The sequence below is a fragment of the Anomaloglossus baeobatrachus genome, chromosome 6 (assembly GCF_048569485.1).
Source record: "Anomaloglossus baeobatrachus isolate aAnoBae1 chromosome 6, aAnoBae1.hap1, whole genome shotgun sequence".
NCBI classification, from domain to species: domain Eukaryota; kingdom Metazoa; phylum Chordata; class Amphibia; order Anura; family Aromobatidae; genus Anomaloglossus; species Anomaloglossus baeobatrachus.
This window is the reverse complement of record NC_134358.1, coordinates 486,490,011-486,508,923: the sequence shown is the minus strand read 5'-3', so window position 1 is coordinate 486,508,923 and position 18,913 is coordinate 486,490,011. Positions and strand designations below refer to the sequence as shown.

The window sequence follows — 18,913 nt, the reverse complement described above, 5'->3', positions numbered from 1 at the left end:
TCTCCGGAAATGCTAGAAATGTCAGATAGAAGCAATTACAACCTTTGAACCATGCACCTCGCGGGAACGTGTTGTTTGGCCACTTTCGTCATGGTTGTCTTTATCTCTCCACTTCAAATGGAGTTCCGAAAATTGGTAAGGACCCTTCCACATTTGTATTGAGGAGCTCCCAAATAAGCGAATGGAAATCACAATGCGTATGTGGTGACTTATCTATGATGAGGTGGGGTCCATAGAGAGATGTCTTATCAAGATATGAGTGGACCCCAAAGGTTGGAACCGCATCTATCAGACATTAATGGCGTATGAGGTGAAAATCTATACTATTTAAATGCCATAAATGTTTGAGCTAAGAACTCTCTATAAACTCTGTCTATGCAGGACATTTGGCACTCACTATTAAAGACTCAATAAAGATTAAGAAATTAATCAGAACTGATTGTTTTTAAAATGTTACAAATTTTTTTTGCTTATAATGTCACCAGTCATCCCATACATAAGAATGATTTTCTACATAAAATATTATTTCTATTTATTTAAATATGCATATAATTATCTATCTATCTATCTATCTATCATCTATCTATCCATCTATCCATCTATCCCTCTATCCCTCTATCTATCTATCTATCTATCTATCTATCATCTATCTATCCATCTATCCATCTATCTATCCCTCTATCTATCTATCTATCTATCTATCTATCTATCTATCTATCTATCTATCTATCTATCTATCTATCTATCTATCTATCTATCCCTCTGTCTATCTATCTAAACGAAAGCATACAGCAGCACTCTGGAAGCACAAAGATGTATGCAAACATTGAATATATGAAATTTGAACTGCATAACTGCTATATGGAATATACTTTTAACAATGAACATAATTAGTGTAAAGGAGTCTTTATACACTACGACATCGCTAATGCGGAGTCGTTGGGGTCACGGAATTTGTGACGCACATCCGGCTGCATTAGCGATGTTGTTGCGTGTGACACCGATGAGCGATTTTGCATCGTCGCAAAAACGTGCAAAATGGCTCATCGGTGACATGGGGGTCCATTCTCAATTATCGTTACTGCAGCAGTAACGAAGTTGTTCCTCGTTCCTGCGGCAGTACACATCGATCCGTGTGACGCCGCAGTAAAGAGGAAGCTCTCCTTACCTGCCTTTTGGCCGCTATGCGGAAGGAAGGAGGTGGGCGGGATGTTACGTCCCGCTCATCTCCGCCCTTCCGCTTCAGTGACGCTGCTGTGACGTTGTTACGGTTGCTGCGAGCACTGGAGACTAAGTCCAGATTTCTTGCTACTGCACATGTGCGAGCACTGGAGACTAAGTCCAGATTTCTTGCTACTGCACATGTGCGAGCGCTGGAGACTAAGTCCAGATTTCTTGCTACTGCACATGTGCGAGCGCTGGAGACTAAGTCCAGATTTCTTGCTACTGCACATGTGCGAGCACTGGAGACTAAGTCCAGATTTCTTGCTACTGCACATGTGCGAGCGCTGGAGACTAAGTCCAGATTTCTTGCTACTGCACATGTGCGAGCGCTGGAGACTAAGTCCAGATTTCTTGCTACTGCACATGTGCGAGCGCCGGAGACTAAGTCCAATCTTGGAGCCATTGCACATGTGCGGGTGACATCATCGCTGACACGAGGTCACATGTCTCTGACACCTTCTATGCCGATTGGTCGCTGGTCATGTGCTTGTGACGTCTTGCTCGGTGATAGGCCAGCATGACGTCACTCCTGTCGTTCTGGCAGCAGATTGGCTCTGGTGTCCTCCATCTTGGATGAGGCACAGAGTCTATATAAGACCCTGACACACGCCGCATGGTGCTCAGTCCTCTTGGTTCATGCATATGAGTAGACGCTCTGTGCGTGTTCCTCTAGGCATTCCTCTGTCTATGCTAGGTGAGCGCTACCGGCAGGGTAGCGTTCTTATACCTTACAGCTTCGGCTGCTGTCCGTATCCTTACCTCTTAGGGGAGCGGACATAGGCAGGTGCCTGAGGCACATGGTCTGGCTGGGCCTTGTGATTCTACTCGTAGGTGGACGTTGCCGCTAGGGTAACGTTCCTTATACTGCGTCTGGCAGTTGTTCGTATCCTCGCACACTAGGGGAGCGAACAGAGGTAGGAGCTTTGTGCGGCTTACGCTGCTGTTCGTCTCTTTTGCACCACTAGAAGAGCGGACCTAGGCAGGTGCCATATCTAGTGGTTCGTGTCCTCGCACACTAGTGGAGCGAACGCAGGTAGGAGCTTTGTGCGGCTTACGCTGCTGTTCGTCTCTTTTGCACCACTAGAAGAGCGGACCTAGGTAGGTGCCATTTCGCACACATTGCCTTTGTCTCTGTGATTATTAACAGAGATCATTCCACACACCCTCCAAGTAAGGGAGGAATTGCTTTACTTACTTATTATATCCTTCTGTGAGTTAACAGAGGTATTGCACTCTGCCATAGTCTGCAGCAAAGTCTTTGCACGGTGGACCCTGACTGTCTGATACTCCTTTCAGTTATTATCAGACAGCCCCCCGTAACATTAGGACTGAGCCAAGGGTCTGGCAGTTATGGCAGAATATCAGCAGTTACACCGTTACATACAAGTACTTGAGTCACGGCTCAAGAGTATAGAGGATAAACCTCAGACCATGGTGATATCTGCACATGATCCTCGACTTGCTCTGCCAAACAGATATTCTGGCGATGCCAGATCATGTCGTGGTTTCATTAGTCAGTGTCAGATACACCTAGAGGTCAACTCTTCTCGCTTCTCTACGGAGAGGTCCAGAGTAGGCTTTATCATCTCCTTACTTCAGGACAAAGCCTTAGAATGGGCGACTCCCCTATGGGAGCGCTCTGATGTGGTTACTCTGAGACATCAAGACTTTCTTGATGCTCTTAAGGCGGTATTCATGGGTCCGCAGGTTACCCATGATGCGGCCCTGAGACTGTTAGATCTATCTCAGGGTTCGTTATCCACTAGTTCTTATGCCATTGCTTTTAGAACTCTGGTGGCAGAACTAGATTGGCCAGAGAAGGTGTTGATTCCTATCTTCTGGAGAGGGTTGGCAGGCTATGTCAAGGATGCCCTTGCTACTCGTGAGGTCCCTGCTTCTCTGGAGGACTTGATCACAGTAGCAACGAGGATCGATGTACGCCATAAGGAACGTAGACTCGAGGTCTCTTCCTCACGCCCTAAGCATCGGGCTATTCCAGTTGTTGAGGGTCCACTACCATCTTCCTCAGCATCTGAAACATCTCCCACTCCTATGGAGTTAGGTCATACGTCCTCCAGACTACGCAAGTCTGGTCCTCCTATATGTTACGTATGTCGTCAGGCTGGGCACTATGCCAACAAGTGTCCTAGTCGTCAGGGAAACTCCCTGGCCTAGTAACCATTAGAGGGGGGTTACTAGAGACGTCTTCTGCACCCTCTAAGTGTTGTATCCCAGGTCAGCTCTCGTTATCTGAGAATACATGGCCTATTATGGCTTTTGTGGATTCCGGAGCTGACGGGATTTTTGTGTCCTCAGGATTTGTAAAGGGACACAATATTCCCTCTATCATGTTAGAGGCGCCTATTCCTGTCCGTGTTGTTAATGGAACTATGTTGTCTGACTCCATTACATTGAGGACAGTTCCCTTGCGCCTTTCCCTGTCTCAGGGTCACATAGAGGAGATTTCTTTTCTTGTTTTGCCTGAGGGTATAGACGACGTCCTTCTGATCTTCCATGTTCACAGGGACATAGATTTGTGTGGGTCATTACGGACCATTTCTCCCGGATGGTTCATCTCGTACCGTTATCGAGAATCCCATCTTCCAGGGTACTAGCCAAACTATTCCTCAAGCATGTCTTTAGGCTTCACGGGATGCCAGATCGTATCATTTGTGATAGAGGCCCGCAATTTACTTCCCGTTTCTGGCGAGATCTTTGTAGCCTTCTGCAAATTGAGTTGAATCTCTCTTCGGCATACCATCCGGAGACTAATGGTTTGGTTGAACGTACCAATCAATCTATGATTATATACCTTCGACACTTTGTTGCTGAGAACCACGATAACTGGTCCTCCCTCCTACCCTGGGCAGAATTTGCCCTTAACAATTCGCTGGCTGAGGCCACTGGGCAGACACCGTTCGTACTCAATAATGGGCAACACTCTAGGGTACCAGTACCGTTTCCCGCTGCTGCACCTCCTCCTCTTGTGGCCGACTGGGCAACTAATGCCAGAGAGGTTTGGGATCGGACTCAAGAGTCGATCCAAGCAGCTAAGGACCGTATGAAGACGGTGTCCGATCGGTTTCGTCGCCCGGCTCCTGTCTTTTCTCCAGGGGACTTTGTGTGGCTCTCTGCAAAACACGTGAGACTTAGAGTGAGCTCTGTCAAATTTGCTCCTCGCTTCCTGGGTCCTTATGAGGTTCTTCGACAGGTAAATCCTGTAGTCTATCAATTGAAGTTACCTGTCCATCTTAGGATTCATGACAAATTCCATGTCTCACTGCTAAAGCCGGCTATTTTACCTCACGCTCGTGAAGTGCACTCTCCTGCCTCTGATTCCTCTCGCTCTAGCTATGAGGTACGAGCCATAGTTGGTTCTAAGATGGTTAGAGGGCGCAGGTTCTTCTTGATAGATTGGGAGGGCTATGGTCCGGAACATCGCTCTTGGGAGCCTGAGGAGGCTGTCCATGCTCCCGACTTAGTTGCCGATTACCTGCGTCGCCGGGAGGGGGGCCCTTGAGGGGGAGGTACTGTTACGGTTGCTGCGAGCACTGGAGACTAAGTCCAGATTTCTTGCTACTGCACATGTGCGAGCACTGGAGACTAAGTCCAGATTTCTTGCTACTGCACATGTGCGAGCGCTGGAGACTAAGTCCAGATTTCTTGCTACTGCACATGTGCGAGCGCTGGAGACTAAGTCCAGATTTCTTGCTACTGCACATGTGCGAGCGCCGGAGACTAAGTCCAATCTTGGAGCCATTGCACATGTGCGGGTGACATCATCGCTGACACGAGGTCACATGTCTCTGACACCTTCTATGCCGATTGGTCGCTGGTCATGTGCTTGTGACGTCTTGCTCGGTGATAGGCCAGCATGACGTCACTCCTGTCGTTCTGGCAGCAGATTGGCTCTGGTGTCCTCCATCTTGGATGAGGCACAGAGTCTATATAAGACCCTGACACACGCCGCATGGTGCTCAGTCCTCTTGGTTCATGCATATGAGTAGACGCTCTGTGCGTGTTCCTCTAGGCATTCCTCTGTCTATGCTAGGTGAGCGCTACCGGCAGGGTAGCGTTCTTATACCTTACAGCTTCGGCTGCTGTCCGTATCCTTACCTCTTAGGGGAGCGGACATAGGCAGGTGCCTGAGGCACATGGTCTGGCTGGGCCTTGTAATTCTACTCGTAGGTGGACGTTGCCGCTAGGGTAACGTTCCTTATACTGCGTCTGGCAGTTGTTCGTATCCTCGCACACTAGGGGAGCGAACAGAGGTAGGAGCTTTGTGCGGCTTACGCTGCTGTTCGTCTCTTTTGCACCACTAGAAGAGCGGACCTAGGCAGGTGCCATATCTAGTGGTTCGTGTCCTCGCACACTAGTGGAGCGAACGCAGGTAGGAGCTTTGTGCGGCTTACGCTGCTGTTCGTCTCTTTTGCACCACTAGAAGAGCGGACCTAGGTAGGTGCCATTTCGCACACATTGCCTTTGTCTCTGTGATTATTAACAGAGATCATTCCACACACCCTCCAAGTAAGGGAGGAATTGCTTTACTTACTTATTATATCCTTCTGTGAGTTAACAGAGGTATTGCACTCTGCCATAGTCTGCAGCAAAGTCTTTGCACGGTGGACCCTGACTGTCTGATACTCCTTTCAGTTATTATCAGACAGCCCCCCGTAACAGACGTCGCTGTGACGCTGAACGAACCGCCCCCTTAGAAAGGAGGCGGTTCGCCAGTCACAGCGACGTCGCAGGGAAGGTAAGTATGTGTGACGGGTCTGGGCGATGTTGTGCAACATTGCCGTGTCGCACAACCGATGGGGGCGAGTGCGCAGGCTGGCGATATCGGTACCGATATCGCAGTGTGTAAAGCGGCCTTAAGAATTTGCCAATTCAAATAGCTCACCTGCCGCAACAATGTGAATTTCTTTGGGCTAAAATCCTACAAATTTAAACGGTAGATAGGATTCAGCACTAATTTAAAATTACACTAGAGTGATGGGAGGCACGTTCAGAAAGACAAGGAAATAGACAAAACCTCCAATAGTATACTACTTCCGAACAGAATAAAGCAAGTGTGAACAGGTGCAAGCTGCTGTGACTGCATAATATACAGACAAAAGAATACAGCAGCACTCTGTAAGCGCTAAAATGTATACTGATCAGGAGATATCAAAGAAATCAAAGCAAATAATTTTTATTTCTGTTTATTAAAAAAAATGCATATACTTATCTAAATCTATCTATCTATCACCTATCTATCTGTCTCTATCAAACATTTTTTTAAGACAGAGAGGTTTGCCTTATTCATGCAGTTGTATATCCGCACTTCTTGATCATTTCCAATAAATAAAGATGCTAAACAGTTGAGTCTCAGCGGGGTCACAACACTCATCATGGAGACCTTAAACCAAAACTGGAATTTGTAAGACTCAGCAGCTCGTCCTGTTTATACCGGTGTTTGCTCTTCTTTATGCCGTTGTATTGCGCAACCTTCTCGCATTCACAACTTCAGGAGTTGACGTTTCGCACCACGATAGTGTGCATCTGATTCTATCTCCAGACTTTACCCTCCAGTTATTACACCTTAAGTTATAGTCTGTGCATTCACAAGATCATAATACTCCCCTCGGTTAGCAAGAAGTTGTTGGTGAGTTCCTTTCTCTATAACTTTCCCATTCTTCATAACGATAATGAGATCTGCATTTTGGACGGTGGACAGTCTATGAGCAATAATGATACAAGTTCTTCCTTTCCGCGCTTGATCTAGTGCTTGTTGTACAACCTGATTGTGACAAAAAAGATAAGGTCAAAGTTTAACTAAAAGAAGTAATCAATAATGACCCCACTCTCTCTCACCCAACGATTTTACTGTTCAAACCGGATTAAGTGCATGCAAAAAGTTGTGATAAAAAACTTTTGCCATCACCTTTTCACTTTCATTATCCAAGGCTGAGGTGGCTTCATCAAGTAGCAGGACTTTTGGAGAACGTACAAGTGCTCGGGCGATAGCAATTCTCTGCTTCTGACCTCCAGACAGCTGAGTGCCTTTACCTCCAACCGATGTGTTATATTTCTGAAGAATGAATTGTACATATAAGAAACAACATTTTAACCACTCAACAAGGGCTGAAACTCATGACTGAATTATAGATCTGTGCAATCCCTCAAAGTATCCTTTATAGGAGTATATGGGCCCAAACTCTACTTTCAGCTATCCATGGGGTCATACGGAGGTTTTCTTACAAAAAAATGGAATTTGTAAGATTGTTCCTAGAGGAAGATATGGTATCTAAAGAAAGTGTTACGTGCCTACTAGTCTGTAATATAGACCTGTGCCTCCCATCATTAGCAGTGCTTTGCTGAATTCATGAGTCTTTATAGAAAAGTGTGAACACAAATTCTCACCAGGATGCTTGACATAATCTGATGATAGTTTGAAAAGATCGGAAATGTGTATCATCAGGGCTGCATTCCTAACAAGACACCCATAGGTGGTTGCAGCACTCCCACTTAATTGACTGTTTACAAACCTGGTGGTGCTAAGGAGGGAGTTGAGTGTACACTCATATATAGTTTTTACACTAAGCACACAGTCAAAATACTAGGATGGCTACATCACAAGTCAAACTACTCTAAGAGCCATTGAATAACAGTTTTTTGTTGGCTGCTGATATGTAATGTCCTACTTGTCTTGGTCTCTACCTATTAGTAGTCTTGCTCCCACCTATTGATGTGCTGTTGAAGCTACACAAGCGCTTCTTGGCTGTCTATATATTTGTATGTTTGGGATTATATATGTATTGTTAGCTTCATTACTGTGCAGATCAAGCAGCTGCCAACATGACCTCAGCCACGCAAAATTAATAGCGCAGTGCAACATAGTCATCTACAATATGTGCATTGGTGAGAAATGATTTTTCCCCTAATATTTGGCAAATAGAATCTGCCTCAGGCCTAAAACACGCTTCCGCATAAAAAACGTAAGTGTGACACGGTCCGTTTTTCGGGTCCGTGTTCCGTTTTTTTTGGGCATTTCTCCGGTACGCATGGCATCCGTGTGATGGCGTATGCGAGCCGTGTGTACGTGTAAAATGTCCGTGTGTGCGTGTAAAATGCCCGTGTATGTGTACGTGGAATGTCCGTGTGTAATGTCCGTGTGTGTGATGTAAAATGCCCGTGTATGTGTATGTGGAATGTCCGTTTGTGTGTTGCACAATGTCGGTGATACATGTCGGCTGACAGCAGACAGAGTTGCGCGATGAGAATGAATTCGGGTGAACTTCACCTGACTTCATTGTCATGCCGCGGCTTTGTCTGTGTGCCGCGTACTGATTAGCGGTCACACGTGAAGGATTCACCGGTGACCGCTAATCCCCCGAGTGACTGTAGTGAGCAGCCCTCTCTCATACTTACCGATCCCCGATCATCAGCGCGGCGCTGCACGGCATTCACACTGCTCCGGCGGCTTTTACTGTTTTGAAAGTGCCGGCCGCTCATTAATCAATCTCGTATTCCCTGCTTTCCCCTCCCACCAGCGCCTATGATTGGTTGCAGTGAGAAACGCCCCCATGCTGAGTGACAGCTGTCTCACTGCACCCAATCACAACAGCCAGTGGGCGTGTCTATAGTGTGCAGTGAAATAAATAATTAAATAATTAAAAAAAACGGCGTGCGGTCCCCCCCAATTTTAATACCAGCCAGATAAAGCCATACGGCTGAAGGCTGGTATTCTCACGATGGGGAGCTCCACGTTATAGGGAGCCCCCCAAGCCTAACAATATCAGTCAGCAGCCGTCCAGGATTTCCGCATCCATTAGATGCAACAGTTCTGGGACTGTACCCGGCTCTTCCCGATTTGCCCTGGTGCGTTGGCAATCGGGGTAATAAGGAGTTATTGGCAGCCTATAGCTGTCAATAATTCCTAGATTAATCATGTCAGGCGTCTCCCCGAGATACCTTCCATGATTAATTTGTAAGTTACAGTAAATAAACACACACACCCGAAAAATCCTTTATTAGAAATAAAAAACACTAACAAATTCCCTTGTTCACCAATTTAATAAGCCTGAAAAAGCCCTCCATGTCCGGCGTAATCCAGGATGGTCAAGCGTCGCTTCCAGCTCTGCTGCATGAAGGTGACCAGAGCTGTAGAAGACACCGCCACTCCTGTCAGCTCCTCGCAGCAACTGAGGTGAGTAGCGTGATCAGCTGAGGTTACTCGCGGCCAACGCTGGATACAGCTGATCGCGCTACTCACCTCAGTTGCTGCGTGGAGCTGTCAGGAGCGTCGGGGTTCTTCTGCAGCTCCTGGGCAAATCGGGCAAATCGGGAAGAGCCGGGTACAGTCCCAGAACTGTCGCATCTAATAGATGCGGCAATTCTGGACGGCTGCTGACTGTTATTGTTAGGCTGGGGGGCTCCCCATAACGTGGAGCTCCCCATCCTGAGAATACCAGCCTTCAGCCGTATGGCTTTATCTGGCTGGTATTAAAATTGGGGGGGGACCGCACATCGTTTTTTAAAATTATTTAATTATTTCACTGCACACTATAGACACGCCCACCGGCTGCTGTGATTGGGTGCAGTGAGACAGCTGTCACTCAGCGTGGGGGCGTTTCTCACTGCAACCAATCATAGGCGCCGGTGGGAGGGGAAAGCAGGGAATACGAGATTGATTAATGAGCGGCTGGCATTTTCAAATGAATTGAAGCCGCGTATTTTCGGCACAGCTGTTCCTCGCCGCGCTGGTGATTGGGGAATGGTAAGTATGAGCCGGGGGAAGAAAAAAAACGAGCACCAATGTAAGTATGACTGAGAACAGCAGAAAAAAAACTAAGTATACTGACTTTAATTTAAAAAAAAAAAGATCGGATGAAACGTGCTGAACACGGACATACTCCGTGTGCGGTCCGTGCAGGCACGGACCCATAGACTAAAGCGGGTCCGTGCCTGCGTGCTGCCGGCCAAAAACGGACATGTCGTCCGTGTAGAAAAGCGCACACACGGGCTTACGACACGGACACACGCTCCGTGTGATTTTACGTGTGTTTGCCATCTACCATAGAATAACATGGGTCTCCGTGTCTCCGTGTCTCCGGTACGTGCAAAAACGTACCGCACACGTACCGAAAAAACGGATGTGTGTTGCGGGCCTCATGGGGATTTTTTACTTCCTTCAAATCTACATGTTAGTATTAAGGTTGAAAGAAGAAACAAGTCTATCAAATTCAACCTGTAACCTACATGCTATATCCAGACACTGATATATAATATGGTCCTATTATATGAGCCTTGTAAGTTATTACATGTGTATATTAATAACATTAAAAAAGCTGCATTGAATTAAAATGTCCCTCCAGATATCATTCTAGCAGGAGTTATAGTCTGAAGGTGGTAAGACTAGGGACCATTCATTATTATTCATAACCCACTATTTTTTATGGTGCTGGAGGTTTTGTCCCTTTACCTCGTCACATGGAAGAAATTGTACATGGACTCGGGATGCAAAAATATATATATTGGAATAAGGATGCAAAAATGTTATATATTTTATACTCCAATCCTAATCACATAGTATTTACCTCTGGCAGCTCTTCTATGAAGGAGTGGATATTGGCAGCTTTTGCTGCTTGTTCTATCTCCCCCATTGGAACTTCCCGGGAGTTGTCCCCATAGGCGATATTTTCAGCAATACTGCGGTCAAACAGCACTGGCTCTTGGGATACGATTCCAATCTGATTTCGTAGCCATTGTACATTCAAGCCCTTGGCTGCTTGTTTGTCAAAAAGCTGAAAACAGAAAGTAAATGTAAAATTTTGAAAAGAAAGTTAATACCAATATGTGAATGCCATTTTTTAATTACAGCTTCTGACTTCAAGGTACATTTCTGCAGTCACGCTGTGACAATGTGAGACTGTGCACACTGTTAGGATTCCCCTAGTTTACCAGATGCAGCAGGCGGTCATATGAGGTGCATGCCACTAATAAAATATGGCAAATTCTTTGAGTGGCGAGCACATCTTAATGAATTTGGCGCATCTTTTTCCTGCCTGTCCCTCAAATTAAATAAAGTATACTAGAAAGTTGCAGAGCATTTTATTATAGTGATAAAGATGTACAAGTAATAGAAAACCATAAATGCTCATCCATTTAAGTCACTTTTGCTGAAAATGTTCCTTCAGAGATTAAGAGGTACTTTGCACGCTGCGACATCGGTAACAATATGTTACCGACGCTGCAGCGATAGTCCCCGCCCCCGTCGCAGGTGCGATATCTAGTGATAGCTGCCGTAGCGAACATTATCGCTACGGCAGCTTCACACGCACTCACCTCCCCTGCGACGTCGCTCTGGCCGGCGATCCGCCTCCTTATTAAGGGGGCGGGTCGTGCGGCATCACAGTGACGTCACACGGCAGGCGACCAATAGAAGCGGAGGGGTGGAGCTGAGCGGGACGTAAACATCTCGCCCATTTCCTTCCTTCCGCATAGTCGGCGTGAGCTGCTGGAGGCAGGTAAGGAGATGTTCCTCGCTCCTGCGGCTTCACACACAGTGATGTGTGCTGCCGCAGGAGCGAGGAACAACATCATACCTGTCGCTGCAGCTTAATTATGGCTTTCCCCGACCCTGCACCAATGATACGATTACCTTGCTTTTGCGCCCGTTAATCGTATTATCTAGGATTTACACACTACGATGTCGGGAGCGACGCACGGAAGTGCGTCACTTTCGACATGACCACACCAACATCGCACCTGCGATGTCGCAACGTGCAAAGTGCCCCTAACAGAAACTGCAATCCCAGTGCAGGGCCAAAAGAGATAGGATTAACAGTGGAGAACACACATTCTGTCTTATTGTACTACTCTCTACATTTATGATGACACTTTGGATTTTTAACTCAATATGTACAGAGGTGTGAAAAAGTGTTTACCCTTTTCCTGATTTCTTATTCTTTTGCATGTTTGCCAAACTTAAATGTTTCAGATCACCAAACAAAATTTAAATATTACACAAAGATAACATAAGTAAACGCAAAATGAAGTTTATAAATGAAGGTCTTTATGATTAAGGGAAAAATAAATCCAAACCTACAGGTCCCTGTGTAAAAAAGTGATTCCTCCCCTCACTCTTAAAACATAAATTAACTGTGGTTTATGACATCTTTTGGAAGCTGTTCAATTTTCCTAGCCACACCCAGGCCTGATTACTGCAAACACCTGCTCTCAATCAAGAAAGCACTTAAATAGGACTTGCCTGACAAAGTGAAGTAGGCCAAACAACCCACAAAAGCTAGACATCATGCCGTGATCCAAAGAAATTCAGGAACAAATGAGAAACAAAATAATTGAGATCAATCAGTCTGGAAAGGGTTATAAAGCCATTTCTAAAGCTTTGGGACTCCAGGGAACCACAATGAGAGCCATTATCCACAAATGGCAAAAACATGGAACAGTGGTGAACCTTCCCAGAAGTGGCCGGCTGACAAAAATTACCCCAAGAGAGCAGTGATGAGTCACCAAAGAGGTCAGAAAAAACCCCACAACAACATCCAAAGAAATGTAGGCCTCACTTGCCTCAGTTAAAGTCAGTGTTTATGACTCCACCATAAGAGACAGACTGGGCAAAAATGGCCTTTGTGGCAGAGTTCCAAGAAGAAAACCCACTGCTGAGCAAAAAACAAAAATGAAGGCTCTTCTGAAGACTTTTTGAATACTACTTTGTGGACTGACCATACAAATATTTTATGTTTTTGGAAGGTGTATGTCCCATACATCTTGTGTAGAAGTAACACAGCATTTCAGAAAAAGAACATCATACCAACAGTAAAATATGGTGGTTGTAGGGGGTGATGGTCTGGGTCTGTTTTGCTGCTTCAGGACCTGGAAGACTTGCTGTGGTAAATGGAACCATTAATTCTTCTATCTACCAAAAAATCCTAAAAGAGAATGTCTGTCCATCTGTTCGTGACCTTCGACTCAATCGCACATGGGGTATGCAGCATGACAATGATCCACAACACACCAGAAAGTCCCCCTCTGAATGGTTTAAGAAAAACAAAATCAAGACTTGAGTGGCCTAGTCAAAGTCCTGACCTTAATCCGTTAAAATGCTGTGGCATGACCTTAAAAAGGCAGTTCATTACAGCAATTCTGCAAAGATGAGTGGGCCACAATTTCTCAAGAGCATTGTAAAAGACTCATTGCCAGTTATCATAAACACTTGATTGCAGTTGTTGCTCCTAAGGGTGGACCAACCAGTAATTGAATTTAGGGGCAATGAATTTTTCACACAGGGCCCTGTAGGTTTGAATTTCTTTTTCCCTTAATAGTGGAGACTTTCATAATAACCTGCTTTTGTGTTTACTTTTGTTATCTTTGTCAAATATTTAAATTAGTTTAGTGATCTGAAACATTTAAGTGTGACAAACATGCTAAATAATAAGAAATTAGCAAGGGGGCAAACACTTTTTCACACCGCTGTATATGTAAATGTATTCACAAAGGCTGTGTAACAAAGTTAATAAGTGAGATCTTACCACTGCTCCTTGGGATGGATCATAAAACCTCTGGAGGAGCTGGATAGAGGTGCTTTTTCCGCATCCACTGCTGCCCACAAATGCCACGGTTTGTCCTCTGGATATTGCCACAGACAGCGCTTGCAGCACAGGCACATCCGGACGAGATGGATAGTTGAAGGAAACTTTTGATATTTCTAAATTGCCTTCATATTTTTCCTATTTGCAGAGAAAATAAATGAAAACAATATTTTAAGCTTTAGTAATCCAGGAAAATGTTACTAAACATAATGGCTGTGCTACGCTCTATATCATTCACTTACCGGTTTCTGTCCTTCTGCGCTGTAGCTGTCAATGGATGGCTCAGTGTGGAATAGATGAAACAAATGGGAGGCTGCAGATATGGCTTTTGCATAATCGGGAGCAAAGGACAAGGTTTGTCCTACAGTAATAGCTCCATAAGTCAGGCAGGAAAACACTCTGAAAAATATATCCATTATTTTCATCAGAAGACATTTTTTATTGTGTGTCCATACAGTCCAAATGGATTATATTTTTTACTTTTACTATTATAATATATTTAGGTTTACGTTATTCTATAATAATAAGGCCCTGTTCACACTGTATTTCTCTACAGTGCAATTTCCAAAAGTGTACTTCTCATCAAACGTGGACAGAGATGTAGACTGCTGCCTTTTTTTGTGGCAGTATGAACATACAAGCAAAATGACATTTTTAGAACAAGAAACACATTATATATATATATATATATATATATATATATATATTCATTCCTCCTATCAAGAGCCTTTTGTGCACTGGTGAGCAGCAGAGTGGGGGGTCAAGCATGGCCTAGACCTTCTCTGCTAGTCCGGGTTGTTGGAACAATGCCCATCTTGCACAGCTGCAATATAAGCACGGCATAAATATATAGCCCTAACTCCTCAGGAGAGTGGGTGGTTGGGCTGGAAAGCTGAAGCAGGTTTTGTGGTAATAACATACCTGAATGGACTTGCACATGCAGGACCTTTGCTATGCTGTTTAACAGGTGCCTAGTTCCCCTTGATGACGCCAGTGTTGTGAAACATGTGGAGGATGCCAACTGTTGTGTATTTTTAATAATTTGGAGGGTCAATGGCTTATATCATGACCATTATGAATATTGAGAGCTAAATAATCGGCCGATCTTTAGCCATTACTAACTTACTACCTATTATTGGGCTTGATATGATATGGTTTACTATGAGAATTAAATAGACTGGACCACCTATTGCTGCTCCAAGTGGTTTTAAATGTTTGTTCACTGCATTTGAAATTTATAAATATTAATTAATAAAAGATATAAAGTTATATTTTAACAAGTAGTCTTTAGTTTAGAGGTTTAGTTGACAATATACGGTTAGGTCCAGAAATATTTGGACAGTGACACAAGTTTTGTTATTTTAGCTGTTTACAAAAACATGTTCAGAAATACAATTATATATATAATATGGGCTGAAAGTGCACACTCCCAGCTGCAATATGAGAGTTTTCACATCCAAATCGGAGAAAGGGTTTAGGAATCATAGCTCTGTAATGCATAGCCTCCTCTTTTTCAAGGGACCAAAAGTAATTGGACAAGGGACTCTAAGGGCTGCAATTAACTCTGAAGGTGTCTCCCTCGCCTGTAATCAATGAAGTAGTTAAAAGGTCTGGGGTTGATTACAGGTGTGTGGTTTTGCATTTGGAAGCTGTTGCTGTGACCAGACAACATGCGGTCTAAGGAACTCTCAATTGAGGTGAAGCAGATCATCCTGAGGCTGAAAAAAAAGAAAAAATCCATCAGAGAGATAGCAGACATGCTTGGAGTAGCAAAATCAACAGTCAGGTACATTCTGAGAAAAAAGGAATTGACTGGTGAGCTTGGGAACTCAAAAAGGCCTGGGCGTCCACGGATGATAACAGTGGTGGATGATCGCCGCATACTTTCTTTGGTTGAGAAGAACCCGTTCACAACATCAACTGAAGTCCAGAACACTCTCAGTGAAGTAGGTGTGTCTGTCTCTAAGTCAACAGTAAAGAGAAGACTCCATGAAAGTAAATACAAAGGGTTCACATCTAGATGCAAACCATTTATCAATTCCAAAAATAGACAGGCCAGAGTTAAATTTGCTGAAAAACACCTCATGAAGCCAGCTCAGTTCTGGAAAAGTATTCTATGGACAGATGAGACAAAGATCAACCTGTACCAGAATGATGGGAAGAAAAAAGTTTGGAGAAGAAAGGGAATGGCACATGATCCAAGGCACACCACATCCTCTGTAAAACATGGTGGAGGCAACGTGATGGCATGGGCATGCATGGCTTTCAATGGCACTGGGTCACTTGTGTTTATTGATGACATAACAGCAGACAAGAGTAGCCGGATGAATTCTGAAGTGTACCGGGATATACTTTCAGCCCAGATTCAGCCAAATGCCGCAAAGTTGATCGGACGGCGCTTCATAGTACAGATGGTCAATGACCCCAAGCATACAGCCAAAGCTACCCAGGAGTTTGAGTGCAAAAAAGTGAAACATTCTGCAATGGCCAAGTCAATAACCAGATCTTAACCCAATTGAGCATGCATTTCACTTGCTCAAATCCAGACTTAAGACGGAAAGACCCACAAACAAGCAAGACCTGAAGGCTGCGGCAGTAAAGGCCTGGCAAAGCATTAAGAAAGAGGATTCCCAGCGTTGGGTGATGTCCATGGGTTCCAGACTTAAGGCAGTGATTGCCTCCAAAGGATTCGCAACAAAATATTGAAAATAAAAATATTTTGTTTGAGTTTGGTTTATTTGTCCAATTACTTTTGACCTCCTAAAATGTGGAGTGTTTGTAAACAAATGTGTACAATTCCTACAATTTCTATCAGATAATTTTGTTCAAACCTTCAAATTAAACGTTACAATCTGCACTTGAATTCTGTTGTAGAGGTTTCATTTCAAATTCAATGTGGTGGCATGCAGAGCCCAAATCGCGAAAATTGTGTCACTGTCCAAATATTTCTGGACCTAACTGTAATTATCCCTACATTGCCTGCGAACTAAGCTTGCTGTTTATGCCTTTTTACTACGACCCTGCCATTTCCTACCAGAGCTGATTCCCTATAATTTATATATGTCTACTATATATATATATATATGGCCGGCGAACCGCTTCCTTCCTAAGGGGGCGGGTCGTGCGGCGTCATAGCAATGTCACACGGCAGGCGGCCAATAGCGGCGGAGGGGCGGAGATGAGCAGGATGTAAACATCCCGCCCACCTCCTTCCTTCTGCATATCCTACGGAAGCCGCAGTGACGCTGGTAGGAGATGTTCCTCGCTCCTGCGGCTTCACACACAGCGATGTGTGCTGCCGCAGGAACGAGGAACAACATCGGACCGTCGCGTCAGCGTAATTATGGATTACGCCGATGCTGCACCTATGATACGATTACGACGATTTTGCGCTCGTTAATCGTATCATCTAGGCTTTACACAGTACGATGTCGCATGCGATGCCGGATGTGCGTCACTTTCAATTTGACCCCACCGACATGTGTGCAAAGCCCGCCTAAGTTGTATAAGACACACCTTAGATTCAGGCGGCCACTTGTCCTAATTTTTATCTTTTATATTCCTCATAAAATAGTAATACTTACAGAAATACTTCTTCTGTATTCATCCTTCCAGTTTCAATCATATAAGCCCCAAAACGGTAGCTTGCTGCATAAGTGAAATGTATGAATGACTGGCTAAATGCAAAACAGATGCCGTATGTCTGCGCCTTCTTCTGAGAGTTCCTAGAATGAATAGGAAAAGCGATATTAAAATAGAACTGGTAGAATTTCAGATGACAAGATATAAACACAAATAGATATAATTTATGTGTAGCTTGGTATGTGTGGCAATGTTGGTTATCTACATTACACATTATCAGCTAAATGTCACATTGGCAGCTGTTTTTCCTGTCCACACAAGATTCCATTATCCTTTTTTTCCTCTAAAATCTATTATCAGGAGTAAAGATCTTATTTAGATGGGCAGAATTTTATTATTGATCGAAGGTATGTGTGTCGGTTATTGCCGGATAAAATGCTCTTTTACATAGGCCGATGCAAACTGTATGGAAATTAAGGATCATTAATACAATTATTGTCCCCACATGGTTTGCATATTGTTGGCAGCAAATTCTCTGCTTACACAGGGAAATACCCTGCCAGCAATGATGATGTCATCAACTAAAGGATAAGGATTTGCTTCTGTGACAACTAAACTGTGAGATGTTAACACAGAACAGTGATTGGGAATGAATGTTCTTACAAACATTTGGCTGATTATTGCCTCATGGGTATAAGTGAAAATCCCCAATACACAAAAGATTGTGTGCCAAATCTAATCCTACCAAAACGGTCCACTCAAGTCTTGAAACAGCTAAATGGTATTCCACCCTTTCTAAAAAATTGGGCAGACGAAAACAGAGAAAATAAGTGTTACTTATGCCTTCCAAATCTCAACATTTCAATTATAGAATGTTAAAGTTGGAAAGGACCTCCAGGGTCATCGTATCCAATCCCCTGCTCAATACAAGATTAACTAAAACATCTCAGACATATGTCTGTCCAGTCTCCTTTTGAAAACTTCCATTGAAGGAGAACTCGCCACTTCTTGTGGAAGCCTGTTCCACTTATTAATCACCCTCACTGTCCAAACATTTTTCCTAATATCTCATCTATATATTTTCCCTTTCAGTTTCATCCCATTGCTTCTCCAGTTTCTATGTGCAAATGAGAATAAGGATGATCCCTCTACAATGTGACATCCCTACGTGATATTTGTAGACAGCTATTAAGTCTCCTCTTAGCCTTTTTTTGCAAGCTAAACATTCCCAGATCTTTTAATAATTTGTGGTACCCCCGAGGCTTCAGTCACCACAGGGTACTGCACCTCGGTTGAGGTACAGTTTTCATCCCGGGTATGGAGGATGTCATTGCCGCTAAACACCACAATCCACACAACACACAGTTAGTCGCCCTCCCACTGGGACTGGGCTAGGGTAGGGTGCTGGGACGGCCACCACAGGGTATGGAACCTTCTGCCCACTAGTTCAGTTGGAGCTAGACAATGGGGAGTAAGGCGACACACACACACACACACACACACACACACAG

The 18,913-nt window shown here is 44.3% G+C and overlaps 1 protein-coding gene across 1 annotated transcript in view; it reads right to left on the bottom strand.

Moving 5' to 3' along the window:
• Window positions 1-6,104: 6,104 nt before the first annotated feature.
• The window catches only part of LOC142243445 (ATP-binding cassette sub-family B member 5-like), a 130,410-nt gene continuing 117,601 nt past the window's right edge, over window positions 6,105-18,913 (bottom strand). The window contains exons 23-28 of the mRNA XM_075315384.1: window positions 17,405-17,545; window positions 14,063-14,219; window positions 13,761-13,958; window positions 10,806-11,012; window positions 7,151-7,297; window positions 6,105-7,006 (exon numbers count right to left, since the gene is read on the bottom strand). Coding sequence (XP_075171499.1) covers window positions 6,809-7,006; window positions 7,151-7,297; window positions 10,806-11,012; window positions 13,761-13,958; window positions 14,063-14,219; window positions 17,405-17,545 — 1,048 coding nt within the window. The 3' untranslated portion in view covers window positions 6,105-6,808. The remainder of the gene's footprint in view (window positions 7,007-7,150; window positions 7,298-10,805; window positions 11,013-13,760; window positions 13,959-14,062; window positions 14,220-17,404; window positions 17,546-18,913) is intronic.